Below are 13,094 nucleotides of genomic sequence, written 5' to 3' on the forward strand. Positions count from 1 at the left end.
TCAAGGGGATCCTATATCACCTTATTTATTTATTATTGTGGATGAGGTCTTCTCTCATCTTTTGCATAGCAAATTCTAGGTTGGTCAGATTGGTTTATTTTCTCAGTCGCGAAATGGTCCATTAATTTCACATTTACTTTATGTGGATGATATGATGATTTTTGCTAATGGTGGTAAAAGATCCATTAAGATGATAAAAGAAACTCTCAATCTGTATGCTAGCCGATCGGGGCAGGCAATCAATGAAGCGAAGTCTTCTATTTTTTTCTCGTCCAAAATTTCTTCTAATAGACGTTGTGAAATATTGAGCTTAACAGGTTTTAGTTTTTACAACAGGGATTTTTCCTGCGGAGTACCTTGGCGTCACTATCATTTATAGTCGAATGAAGGCTATCTATTTGGAGGATTTGTTGCTGAGAATTCGTAAGAAAATAGAAGGATGAAAGATGAGATTTCTATAATTATGGGCACGATTAATTCTTTTAAAGCATGTTTTATGAAGCTTGTCGGTTCATTTGTTGGCTGTTCTACAAGCTCCGAAGTAGGTTTTCAAGTCGATTAATAGGTTGTTTAGCACTTTCTTTTGGGGTTCAGTTGAGGGAAAGCCAAAAAAACAAAATGGGATAAATGGGACTTGATGTGTAAACCATTTGATGAGGGAGAAGTTGGTTTGAGAAATATAATCGACTTTTAAAAGTCCTTGCATTTTAAATTTTCTTGGAAATTGCTGACTGAAAATTCTTTGTGGGCAAATCTTTTTAAGGCCAAATATGTGAAGGATCAGCATATTTCGTTAGTCAATTCTTTAAAGGGGTCCCGATTTTGGAAGATGGTTATGGATTCAATTTTGGTTGTGCTTAATCATTTGAAATGTCATGTAAAGGATTGAAATATTTCCTTTTGGAGAGATAAGTGGTTGGAGCTAGGACCTATATGTGAAAAGCTTAGAATTGTTGATTTCTCGAAGTTCAAAATTAAGCAATGTATGGTGGAGAATAGTTGGAATGTGGACCTCTTAGTGCAACTTGTGGGTCGAGAATTACTGGACAAGATTTTGTCTAATATAGGGTTCAAAAAATAGTTTGGATATTTTGATTTGGTTGGGAAATTCGGATGGCAGGTTTACCACTTCAAATGCCTGACACTTGGTTCGTATAGTTGCCCCAAAATGGCAGTGGTCAGAATGGATATGGCATACTGCTTTGCCAAGGAAATTTTTTATTGATGTGGAAAGCTTTTTCACAAAGTTTGAGTGTGGATGAATGTATAAGGCACATAGGTATACCTATGGTGTCCAAGTGTGAATGTTGTGAAGATGGAGCATCTAAAGACTTAAACCATGTTGTGTATGGGGGTAGAATTGCTTCTAAATTATGGAAGACTTGCTCTAATCTATTGGGTATTCCTTATGTGGTAAACCAATCTTGGTTTGAGTCGGTAGAAGCATAGTTTAGAAGAACAAAGAAGGCTTCACAGGTAGGGAATCTAGTTGGTTTGATTCCGATTATTTTGACTTGGAGTTTGTGGTCTTAGCACTGCTCTGCTCGAATGGAAGGTCGAAGGGAACCCTTTGGTTCCTTATAGAGGTTTGTTAAATATTGGATCGGCTGGGCAGGTAGTAGGTTGTGTGTTGCAGATTGATTGAATCAAAGGGACATTACAATTCTTCCGGAGTTGAAGCTGCCGATTGCTCTTACTCATTCAAAATAGGTTTATGCAGTCTTTTGGCATAAGCCAAGTCCAGGATGGTTTAAGTTAAATATGGATGAAAGCAGTCTAAATAATCTAGGGGAATCGGGTGTCGGAGGAGTGTTAAGAAATCATGATGAAAGTTTGCAGTTTGCGTTGGCAACTTCTACTGGTTTCAGCTCTAATAATCAGGCAGAGCTGATGGCTCTTCTACTTTGTTTGTGCCGTTGCAAGATTTTTAGATTCAATAATGTTATTCTGGAACTTGACTCGCTTTTGATCGTTAACTGGTTGAAGGAAGGCAGATCTAATGTTTGGTAATTAGGGGACTTTTGGGAGGAAATAAGAAACCTTATCTTGGTGTTGAATATTCGATATCAACATGTTTTTAGGGAGGAAAATTCTACAGCAAATTGGCTTGCGAGATTGGGAAGTAGGGGCTGCAACAATGAGTTTCAGAAGTAAATATTCCTGATCTGCTTAGGGGCATATTGCGCACTGATCGTAGTGAGTTGCCGTATTTGAAAATTGTCCTAGTGTTGGTTATGACTTCGGTTTCCTGCTATTTTTACATGACTAAGCATTGGTCTTGTTTTGTTTATTTTGGTCTTTATTTCATTTTTTTGGAATAAGTTTGCAACGAGCGCGAGTTATGTATAAAGTATTATTCTGAGAGTTTTTTCTAATAAAGACTGTAGGATATTCTTTTATTTTTTTCAAGGAAAAAAAAAAAAAAAGAAGCCTTATGCGAATAGTAATAGATACTGTAATGTCCATATTATGTATACACGTATATCTATCCTATTAGACATCCTCGAATTCAGTGGAATATTTTCCTTCTTTTGCAGATCTTCTCTGAACCAATTCATGTTCTAATGCAATGAGTGTTAGACTTAAATAAAATTTTCTAATGCGGAATAACACTTTAGAAACGAGAATTAAAGGGTTTAATGCCAAGAAATCTTACCTCCAGCCATTGATGCAATTCACTGAAAAAGTTTCGGTTTTCACTGTGTTTGGCTCTTCCAAACTCTTCTCTACTCTATTTAGATGGTGTATTACCGAAGGGAATTGAGTGAGTGAGTTTGGGGACCAAACACATGTATTTATAGCCGAAATTCCCATCAAATTTCGGGTTTACGTGTCCCACGTGATCCTATTTTCATGGGATCAATTTAAACTGATGGAGGAGTGTTGGACCACTTAAAAGACTCTTAAGATGATAGACTCCCACTCATGAACGTCTTCATGAGCAAGAATCGGTCAAAAATAATTTAAATGTGTGAGAATCGGTCAACATTCTCCCACTTGGTCCACACTCCTGATCTTAAACCCATCAATAATCTTCATTTAAGTAATAAATACATGAATCATGGCGATAGGTCCTCTAATGACGAGTATTATCTTCTATGTATTACTATGTATTCATTCTTTATAATTTATGTGGGAACAATTTCTTAATGAATAAACCCTATGTTTATTCTTGGTCCAATACAGATAAATTTTCTCAAAAATAAATTAAGGTGCACATTAATATGAGAAAAGATCATCAAAATGATTAAGAATTTCATAAAAATAACATTGTTCATACAATGAAAAACTACATAATGGAACCAAGTCCCATATTCACTATATGATCCTTGAATTTCAACGGTGGCATGCCCTTAGTCAAAGGATCAGCGATCATTAGTTCAGTGCTTACGTGCTCAATGACCACTTTATTTTCTTTAACACGTTCCCTTATGGCTAAATATTTAATGTCGATGTGTTTACTCCGACTCCCACTTTTGTTATTCTTAGCCATAAAAACAGCAGCTGAATTGTCGCAATACATTCTCAATGGCCTAGAGATTGAATCCATAATTCTAAGCCCAGAAATGAAACTCTTAAGCCATACACCATGTGAAGTGGCCTCAAAACAAGAGACGAACTCGGCTTCCATAGTAGAAGTGGCAGTCAAAGTCTGCTTGGCACTCCTCCATGATATAGCTCCACCGGCCATCAAAAATATGTATCCTGATGTTGATTTGCGTGAATCAACACAGCCAGCAAAGTCAGAATCTGAGTAGCCAATTACTTCCAGATTGTCCGTTCGTCTATACATAAGCATGTATTCTTTGGTCCCTTGAAGGTACCTCATTACTTTCTTTGCAGCTCTCCAGTGGTCTAAACCTGGATTACTCTGATATCGTCCTAACATTCCCACAGCAAATGCAATGTCAGGTCTTGTACAGACCTGAGCATACATTAGGCTTCCGACAGCAGAAGCATATGGAATGTTCTTCATTTGTTCTCTTTCAAGGTCGTTCTTTGGGCATTGATTCAAATTGAACCTATCACCCTTCACAATGGGAGCTACACTTGGTGAACAATCCTTCATCCGATATCTCTCCAAAAATTTATTAATATAGGTTTCCTGAGACAGACCCAAGATGCCTCGAAATCTGTCTCTATGGATCTTAATGCCAATGACATAAGATGCCTCACCCATATCCTTCATATCAAAATTTTTAGAGAGGAATTGTTTCACTTCATGCAGCAAACCCTTATCATTGGTTGCTAGCAAAATGTCATCCACATATAAAACAAGAAAACATATTTTACTCCCACTGACCTTCTGGTATATACATTGATCCATAACGTTTTCTACAAAACCGAATGAAGAAATTACATTATGGAATTTCAAATACCATTGGCGAGATGCTTGTTTTAAACCGTATATGGATTTCTTAAGCTTGCAAACCAATTGCTCACCATCACTAGAGGGGAATCCTTCAGGCTGTTTCATGTAAACCTCCTCCTCTAGATCTCCATTGAGAAATGCTGTTTTCACATCCATTTGTTGCAATTCAAAATCAAAATGGGCTACTAATGCCAAAATAACACGCAAGGAATCTTTCTTAGATACGGGAGAGAAAGTTTCCGTGTAATCGATTCCTTCTTTCTGAGTGAATCCCTTAGTTACGAGTCTTGCCTTGTATCTCTCAATGTTGCCTAATGAGTCTCTTTTGGTTTTAAAGACCCATTTACATCCAATGGCTTTTACACCATTAGGCAACTCAACAAGATCCCAGACTTCGTTACTCTTCATGGAATTCATCTCTTCCTTCATGGCATTGTACCATAATTCTGATTCTTTGCAACTCATGGCTTGTGAAAATAACTCGGGATCATTTTCGGCTCCAATGTTATAGTCAGATTCTTGCAGATACACAACATAATCACTAGGAATTGCTGATCTTCTTGCTCTAACAGATCTTCTTAATGTTGCACCATCATCTTCCTGAGAAGTAGTATGTGGTTCAACTGGTTGTTCAAAAGTTGTTGGCAACTCTTGAACTGCCTGATCTACTAGAGTGTCGTTAGCAACTTGTGGAACTTCAATGATTGGTAGTTCAACACCAGTTGGTACATGAGGGGTGTTATAAACAATAACCAATCTATCACTTGAAGTGGAAGGTTGAGATTCTGAATGATCATTCTCAGGAACTATGTTCCTGGTTTGATCGCTCCCACTGATCAAGTCATTCTCAAGAAACTTTGCATTTCTTGATTCCACAATCCTAGTACTGTGAGATGGACAATAAAATCTATAACCTTTAGACCTTTCAGCATATCCAATGAAATACCCACTAATGGTCCTTGGGTCTAGTTTCTTCTCTTGTGGATTATAAATTCTCACCTCAGACGGGCATCCCCAAACGCGCATATGTCGCAAACTCGGTTTCCAACCTTTCCATAATTCAAATGGCGTTTTAGAAACAGCCTTGGTTGGAACTCGGTTTAATATATACACTGCCGTCTTAAGTGTTTCAACCCACAATGATTTAGGAAGATTGGAGCTGCTAAGCATACTCCGCACCATGTCCAATAATGTTCGGTTTCTTCTTTCTGCTACACCATTCTGGTCCGGTGAACCAGGCATGGTGTATTGGGCAACAATCCCATGCTCTTGAAGAAACTTTGCAAATGGCCCAGGTGCTTGTCCATTCTCAGTGTATCTACCATAATATTCTCCACCTCTATCTGATCTCACGATCTTAATTTGTTTACCGCATTGTTTCTCTACTTCAGCCTTAAAGATTTTAAAGGCATCTAATGCTTCGTTCTTGTTATGAAGCATGTAGAGATACATATATCGTGAGTAATCATCTATAAAAGAGATGAAGTATTTCTGACCATATGAGTCCATGTCTGGACTACATATATCAGTATGTATGATCTCTAATATGTCTGAACTCCTATTGGCACCTTTCTTTGACTTGTTGGTCTGCTTTCCCTTTATGCAGTCCACACAAGTCTCAAAATCAGAAAAATCTAGAGTATTAAGTACCCCTTCATTTACTAATCTTTTAATCCTATCTATGGAGATATGGCCTAATCTCCGGTGCCATAATTTAGAGGAATCCTCATTAATAACACATCTTTTAGTGCCAGTGTGAACATGCATTGAATCATAAGTGGTATTGTTTTGTAAATTAATGCAGTAAAGACCATCAGACAAAGTACCATTCCCAACACAATCAGATTTATAAAATAAACTGAATGATGAATTTGAAAAATTAAAGGAATATTCAAAAGGTACTAGTCTTGAAACTGAAATCAAGTTTCTAGAAAAACTTGGAACATAAAAGGTCTTCTCCAACTTTAAAACAAAACCACTAGATAAAATTAAATAGCAAGTTCCAACAGCTTCCACATGCGAGCCCATCTTGTTTCCTGATAAGATGCTTCGCTCACTTCCCACTGGCTTCCTTAGGTTTTGCAAACCCTGCAAGGAATTCGAAATGTGGATTGTTGATCCAGAATCAATCCACCATGTGTTAATATTGACATTAACCATATTAGATTCATAACAAACAAGTGAGGTCGAATTACCTTTGTCTGCAAGCCATTTCTGGAATTTGGCGCATTCCTTCTTCATGTGTCCCTTCTTTTTACAGAAGAAACACTTGGAATCTTTCTTAATACCACCTTGCGGAGGTATTTTGCCTTTTCCCTTCAGTTTGGCTTGATTTTTGCCCTTTCCATGCGTTGCCAGCATTGCACTTTCACCCTGTTCCATCATCAGTCTCCCTTCCTCTTGAACACACATGGTCATGAGTTCATTAATTGACCATTTATCCTTATGTGTGTTGTAAGAGATTTTGAAGGGTCCATATTGATGCGGGAGTGTGTTCAGGATGTAGTGCACTAGGAAGGACTCCGACATTTCAACCTCGAGTTTCTTCAATTGAGCCACATTGTCCCTCATTTGCATGATGTGCTCACGCACACCTTTCACACTGGTGAGTCTTAGGGATGAGAACTTCATAATTAGGGTGCTTGCTAGAGCCTTGTCTGAAGTGACAAATTGTTCATCAATGGCTTTTAGCAAGTCTCGGACCTTTTCATGCTGATCGACAGAACCACGAATACCAGCTGATATTCTAGTCTTAATGAACATCATGCTTAGGCGATTAGATCGCTCCCATCGCTCATAAAGTGCGATGTCTGCTGCATTACTGGTATCAGTTACAGCTGGTGGTTCGTCTTTCCTAATAGCATAATCTATGTCCATCCACCCTAAATGAAGAAGAATTCTCTCCTTCCAGACCTTATAGTTATCTCCCTTAAGTTCAGGGATATCATAACGAATATCAGAGAAATTTGTAGGTTGTGAAACTGCATATAGATTACATGTTTATGTTAAAATTGAGGCCTAAATAAATATTCATGTTTTACCAATGTAAATCATGCCTAAAAATTGAATCTAATGACATAAAATTGCCTGTGGGCTAAATTTTAATACCAGTAGATCCAATTATTCTATATGATAGAATTTTATCAATATAATTACTTAATTCATAATTCTAAAGGGTATATTATGAATTTGATGTGTATTCTATCTTAGACTTTTATGATAAAACTATCAAATTATTTACTTCATTCATAATTCCTGTGGGTAATTAATGAATAACTTGATATTTTATCCTAATTAATAATATAAATATAATAAAAATTCCTGTGGGATAAAATTTATTATATTTATGTATAATTAATTACAATTAATGTCTAATATTTCTTATGTGATCCTAATCAATCATTATAATTTTACTTAATTAAAGATGCTGTGGCTATTCTCTAATTAACATAAAACTATATGGATCACTAGACATTTAAATTGCATAAGACTAACTTAATATTATGAATTACATAATTTTAACTAATACTCACATGTTATAACTATGCACAAAAGATTCATAATATAAGCATAAATATTGCACAATCTAGATTATAATATTATGCATAACATTTAATCTCATGCTCTAAACTATATACTCATCAAAAATTGCATGTAAAAAGTAAAAAATTAATCAATTTATGCAAACTAAATATGAGCATAATAAACAAATATCCTCATTGCATATAATTAAAAATAAAAATAAAAAATTATAAGCACAATGGGCATAGACCCAAAAACCCACTATTCAAGCCATTTAAAAATGGGAAAATTTTTTTTTTTTTTTTTGCACCAAGTAAACGACAGTCGTTTTTTCAAGAAGGAAAAAACGACGTGTCGTTTTGCCCATTTCTTAAAACACAGACAGCCTCTAAACGACATGTCGTTTTACTGAAACTCAAAACGACATGTCGTTTACCTTCAGGCTTGATAAACGACTACCGAATAAAACGACATGTCGTTTTCATCAATTGAAAAACGACGTGTCGTTTTTGTCATTACACTTGAACGGGCCTCCGAAGCAAAACGACCTGTCGTTTTCATTAAATTGAAAACGACGTGTCGTTTAGTGGTATACGGGAATAAGAATCCTTATGCTAAACGACATGTCGTTTTCATCAAAGTTGAAAACGACCTGTCGTTTAGCAGTACCGAATGAAACCAAAGCAGCTGTAAACGACATGTCGTTTTCAACAAGCCTGAAAACGACATGTCGTTCTCGTCGTCTTCTACCTCCAGACGCAGCGCGATTTTCGCGTTTTACAGTGTTTTTTCACGTCAAAAATGATGTTTTTAATCACAGAAAGCTTAGAAAAAATATTTCTATATGATTTCTAAACTTCTTTCAAATAAAAAAACGTCCAAAATCAAAACCCAAAAAAAATTTCAATTCTCGGCCAAAAAACAGAGGAACACGGTTTTTTGAATTTAAAGATCAAGACAGAGGATTTTAATGCTCTGATACCAACTGTTAGACTTAAATAAAATTCTCTAATGCGGAATAACACTTTAGAAACGAGAATTAAAGGGTTTAATGCCAAGAAATCTTACTTCCAGCCATTGATGCAATTCACTGAAAAAGTTTCGGTTTTCACTGTGTTTGGCTCTTCCAAACTCTTCTCTACTCTATTTAGATGGTGTATTACCGAAGGGAATTGAGTGAGTGAGTTTGGGGACCAAACACATGTATTTATAGTCGAAATTCCCATCAAATTTCGGGTTTACGTGTCCCACGTGATCCTATTTTCATGGGATCAATTTAAACTGATGGAGGAGTGTTGGACCACTTAAAGGACTCTTAAGATGATAGACTCCCACTCATGAACGTTTTCATGAGCAAGAATCGGTCAAAAATAATTTAAATGTGTGAGAATCGGTCAACAATGAGATGCCTCCCAGTTCAACTATTTGGCAGAGACAAAAATGTATTGTTTTGGGAAAAAAATTTCTTTATCACTATTTATTATTTCATATTATACATTCCTATAAAAAAAAAATTATAGATACAGAGTGTGTAATGTGAATAGTGACTAATTTATAGTAAAAACTCTTATAGTTCGGGTTCCGAGGTATTTCGTTGATTCTTCTGATCAATTGTGACGAAATTCGAAAAGAAGTGACGCGACACGAGTCTCACGTCCACCGCTGGCAAACCCAATATGCTTCTATGGATACTACTGGTGAAGAGAAACTTCCCTTCTCAACATCATTCACCCTTTCGTGCAGTCACGTACGATGTCCACGTGAATTAACGCAAGGAACTCCAGCCATAGAAAAAAGGACACTGATCATCCTTTTTAGCTTGATAGCAATGTTTGTCCTGCCCTACAGCAAGCTCCTAGGATCCTTCCTTGTCTCTTGTTTTTTATTGCGCTCCTGTTTTAATGTATTCAACTTCAGCTGCTAATTGGGATTTGGGTGAAAATAATCATGTCATGTACTGATCATGTAAGCAATAGGTCCTCTTGCCTGATGGGTCTTGTCTGTTTGAATGAATGTGATGGGGGGTGGTCATGCCAAAATGTTGTTGCACGACGTTATAGGCAGGCATGTCACGTTTGAGGACTATTATTTCCTTATTTGTAGCATGAAATATCCATATGTTGTAACATTAAAACACTAGAACACAGAAAGAACAGCATAAAAACCCCTATTAAACGGCATCTCATCTGGTGGGTAATTTTTGTCTGTTCCAAAGAAAGCATTTTTAAGCGCATGTTTCAAGTGCATGATCTGTGTGAAAAAGCTTATTAAATTATTCTATAATTTCCATCGATGTGAGAGTGGATCATATAATAGTTAGCCAACCGAGACAAACTAATAATGTCCTATTTTTTTTTTTTTTTTTTCTTGGGGTTGGGGTTGGGGGAGTGGGGGCTGTTTCTAAAACAACGCAAAGTCGTAAAACCAATAGGAAAATGATAAGCCTAGGATTAATCTTTACAGAAGAATCAACCCCTAGATATATTCCTCAACGACCATGGGAAAAGGTTAAATGAGTCCTTCAAGCGGTTCTGGACACGTTTTTCAGACACACAGGTATTCATTGAAAAAAAAAGGAAGGAATTTCAACAAGGGGTTTGCTTGTACAGGTAATAAGTAAATCAGGAGTTTGATTTACATTTTTAGGGAAGAAAAATGGAATCTGTCCAACACAAGATAAATTAATAATGTCAATCATCATTATTGTTTGCATATGTTAAAAAACTTCCTTCACAATCATCTTACAATGCAGTAGTAACACACGAGAAAAAACCTTCAAAGAATCGAAGAAATAGTAGGAAGAAGGAAAAGACCCAAAAAAAAAAAAAAAAAAGAAAAAAGAAAAACAGTTTTGCTTTCAGCATTAGTTCAAATCGTTGAACATTGGCTTGACTTCAAGTCCTTGTTACCCCAGTTTTTTGAGCATTACAGCTTCTGCCAAGACCTGCTTCAAACTCTGCAACAGGAATAATTGGTGGCACTGGCTGCAACTTCTGCTGTTTAACGTGTCCCATTAGACATTTGTTCTGCTTCATAAGTTCGAAACATGTTTTCACGGATTCCTGTACCCAGCAATGCCAGTTATTGTTACAATATGCATGCTTCTGTTACCCGGCTCACACTTTAGGACTTCGAAACACAAAAGTACATTTGTTGGAAACAAAATACAATGTCATCCACTTTTCATATGTGAGAGTATCCTAAACTGCCGGCTCTTTCTTTCTTTTATCTTTATCATCAGGACCACTTTTAAGAGGCAAACAACTGCTTTGTGTCTGGTGTTAATACAAAAGAAAAACAGGATAAAATGACAGTGGTGCTTATCAGGTAGTATAAATTAACATTCTTTGGGGATTCTAATGCCAATAAAAGGCCTATTTTCATTTGTTGTCTTTGTCAATTCGTAAAAGTTAGCTGGGAATTAATAAGTAGCCTGTAAATGCAGTTTGGAAAGACTATACACTTGAGCCATATCGGCAACCAGTATATTGATAATTGCAAATTGCAGGGCGAGGCTTACTTTGCTTACTCTCTTGTGAAAGTAGCCCAACTCCCGGTGATCCACATTCTGATCTGTTGCGCATAGCACAGCAGCCGCTGCTATTGCAGATGGTGGACAATCCAAGTAATCCATCACTGTTGAGAACATCTCTGTGAGCTATGATTGGAAAGAGAGAGAGAGAGAGAGAGAGAGTTTTGATTTGAGAATTACCCCGACACGCGCTAATAATAAGATCTGAGGCACGCGAGAATGCTTGACTGTAATCATTTAGTGGACGTGGAGAGCCAAGACATGAAAACTTAGAAATGAAATAGGGGACGAAATCAAAAGGCGTAGTTATGCGCAATCGCCACTTAAGATTGGCCAGGACGAGGAGCTCCATCCGTTGAACTGTTTTGGGCTTGAACAAGAATTTGGGTTCCTTCACCTGCAGGTCTAATAAAAGTGGCACGCTTGTTTCCTCCATTTTTGCTGCCAGAGCCAGGCAAGCAACGGACAATAGCTGCAGAGGCCATCCTCTACCTTGCTGCTGATAAAGTGTAACAAGTTGATATATGGCCCAAACAAGCTGGTTCTAGCTATAAATGTTAAATGATATAATTTGATCAAGTGCCATTACTCTAATTTTGAAGTTTCCTTGGAATAAGAGAAATTACCGGCAAAGAATGAGAGGAGAGAAAACGATCCAGATAGTTTACAGAAAGATATGCCGTTTCGGGCCTAAACCGGTAGCAAGTATGCACCTGTAAAGATGCAAAAATAATTATAAAGGAAATCATGCAAAACCGAATATTAAATGCTTTTTGAAGAATAGATTACCTTCAGCATCCAATTGACAGCGTCTTTTCTAGCACTGATAAGGCCAGAATCACCACGAACATGACGTAGCGATTCAAGTTCCCGCATTTGATCAATTTCAGAATCAAAGAGACTAATGATAGAGCTGTCGTCGTAAGACAGTAAATCCAGAGTTTCATGCTCAACGTCATGGTCACAGATCAAGTCCGCATTTGAGGACACCACTTCAGCGGCTACCTCATTGCAGTATAAGTTGGGAGTTGAGTAGGGTGAGGACATGAACATTGTATCTGTGTCCGACAGTGAATTAGTAGAGACTGAGCATCATCGTTTTCCGATCACTCTCTGTTTCACGGCTCGGTTCAGGAATTTTATGGAGTTGATTCTATTAGAGTGGCTAAGCCAAGCCCTGTCCGAAGATTTATTTATTATAAAGTGGGAGAGTGAGATGATACGGCAGCTTGGTTGATGAAAGTGAGCCCTGTGCATGAAGCTTCGTTGAAAGATTGCCAAAATTTGAGTAGGGCCAATGCTTATCCTGTCCCGGAGTAAAGACTTGATGAAGCCTTGTTTTATATCATTAATTAATTAAATCCATATCTTAGCAACCCTCTGAGATTCCTGACGTCCTTATTTCATAATGGTTCATTGTACTAATCTACGGGAAAACTTGGAAGCACCAGATGCAGCACAAAAATGACTGTACTTTGTATGACAGGAGAAAATAGAAATGTCCTTGGAGTTGGTACTCACGTAGCAAGCAACCATTAATCTTCATTTAGAGGTCAACAACTGTAGTCTGTACATTCCCCTGAAATATCTCTCTTGCTATGAGGGAGGTACATACATAATCAGCATAACAACAAATAAGAAGAGGTTTGCTCACTTGACTGAATCAAT

At 37.1% G+C, this 13,094-nt stretch overlaps 1 protein-coding gene across 2 annotated transcripts; it reads right to left on the reverse strand.

The window, feature by feature from the left end:
* Positions 1-10,575: 10,575 nt before the first annotated feature.
* Positions 10,576-12,636, reverse strand: LOC109002448 (cyclin-D1-1-like). Of its 2 annotated transcripts, none has more exons than XM_018980205.2 (5): positions 12,216-12,636; positions 12,053-12,139; positions 11,607-11,922; positions 11,415-11,530; positions 10,576-10,956 (listed from the first exon to the last, which is right to left on the reverse strand). In XM_018980205.2, the coding sequence occupies exons 1-5, from the start codon at positions 12,477-12,479 to the stop codon at positions 10,789-10,791; spliced, it is 951 nt and encodes a 316-aa protein (XP_018835750.1). In that variant the 5' UTR covers positions 12,480-12,636; the 3' UTR covers positions 10,576-10,788. The 2 variants fall into 2 exon arrangements, with proteins under 2 accessions (XP_018835750.1, XP_018835749.1); XM_018980204.2 differs by having other exon boundaries at positions 11,607-11,925.
* Between the last annotated feature and the right edge of the window lie 458 nt (positions 12,637-13,094).

Source organism: Juglans regia, chromosome 7 (assembly GCF_001411555.2).
Source record: "Juglans regia cultivar Chandler chromosome 7, Walnut 2.0, whole genome shotgun sequence".
Lineage (NCBI taxonomy): Eukaryota > Viridiplantae > Streptophyta > Magnoliopsida > Fagales > Juglandaceae > Juglans > Juglans regia.

Bases quoted from the DNA above. Each gene is read 5' to 3' on its own strand.
- LOC109002448 (XM_018980204.2), bottom strand. From the start codon at position 12,479: ATGTTCATGTCCTCACCCTACTCAACTCCCAACTTATACTGCAATGAG. The intron at 11,531-11,606 runs GTAATTCTCAAA...TGTTCTCAACAG, and splicing joins TATTATTAGCGCGTGTCGGG to TGATGGATTACTTGGATTGT. The intron at 10,957-11,414 runs GTAAGCCTCGCC...TGCTGGGTACAG, and splicing joins TTCACAAGAGAGTAAGCAAA to GAATCCGTGAAAACATGTTT.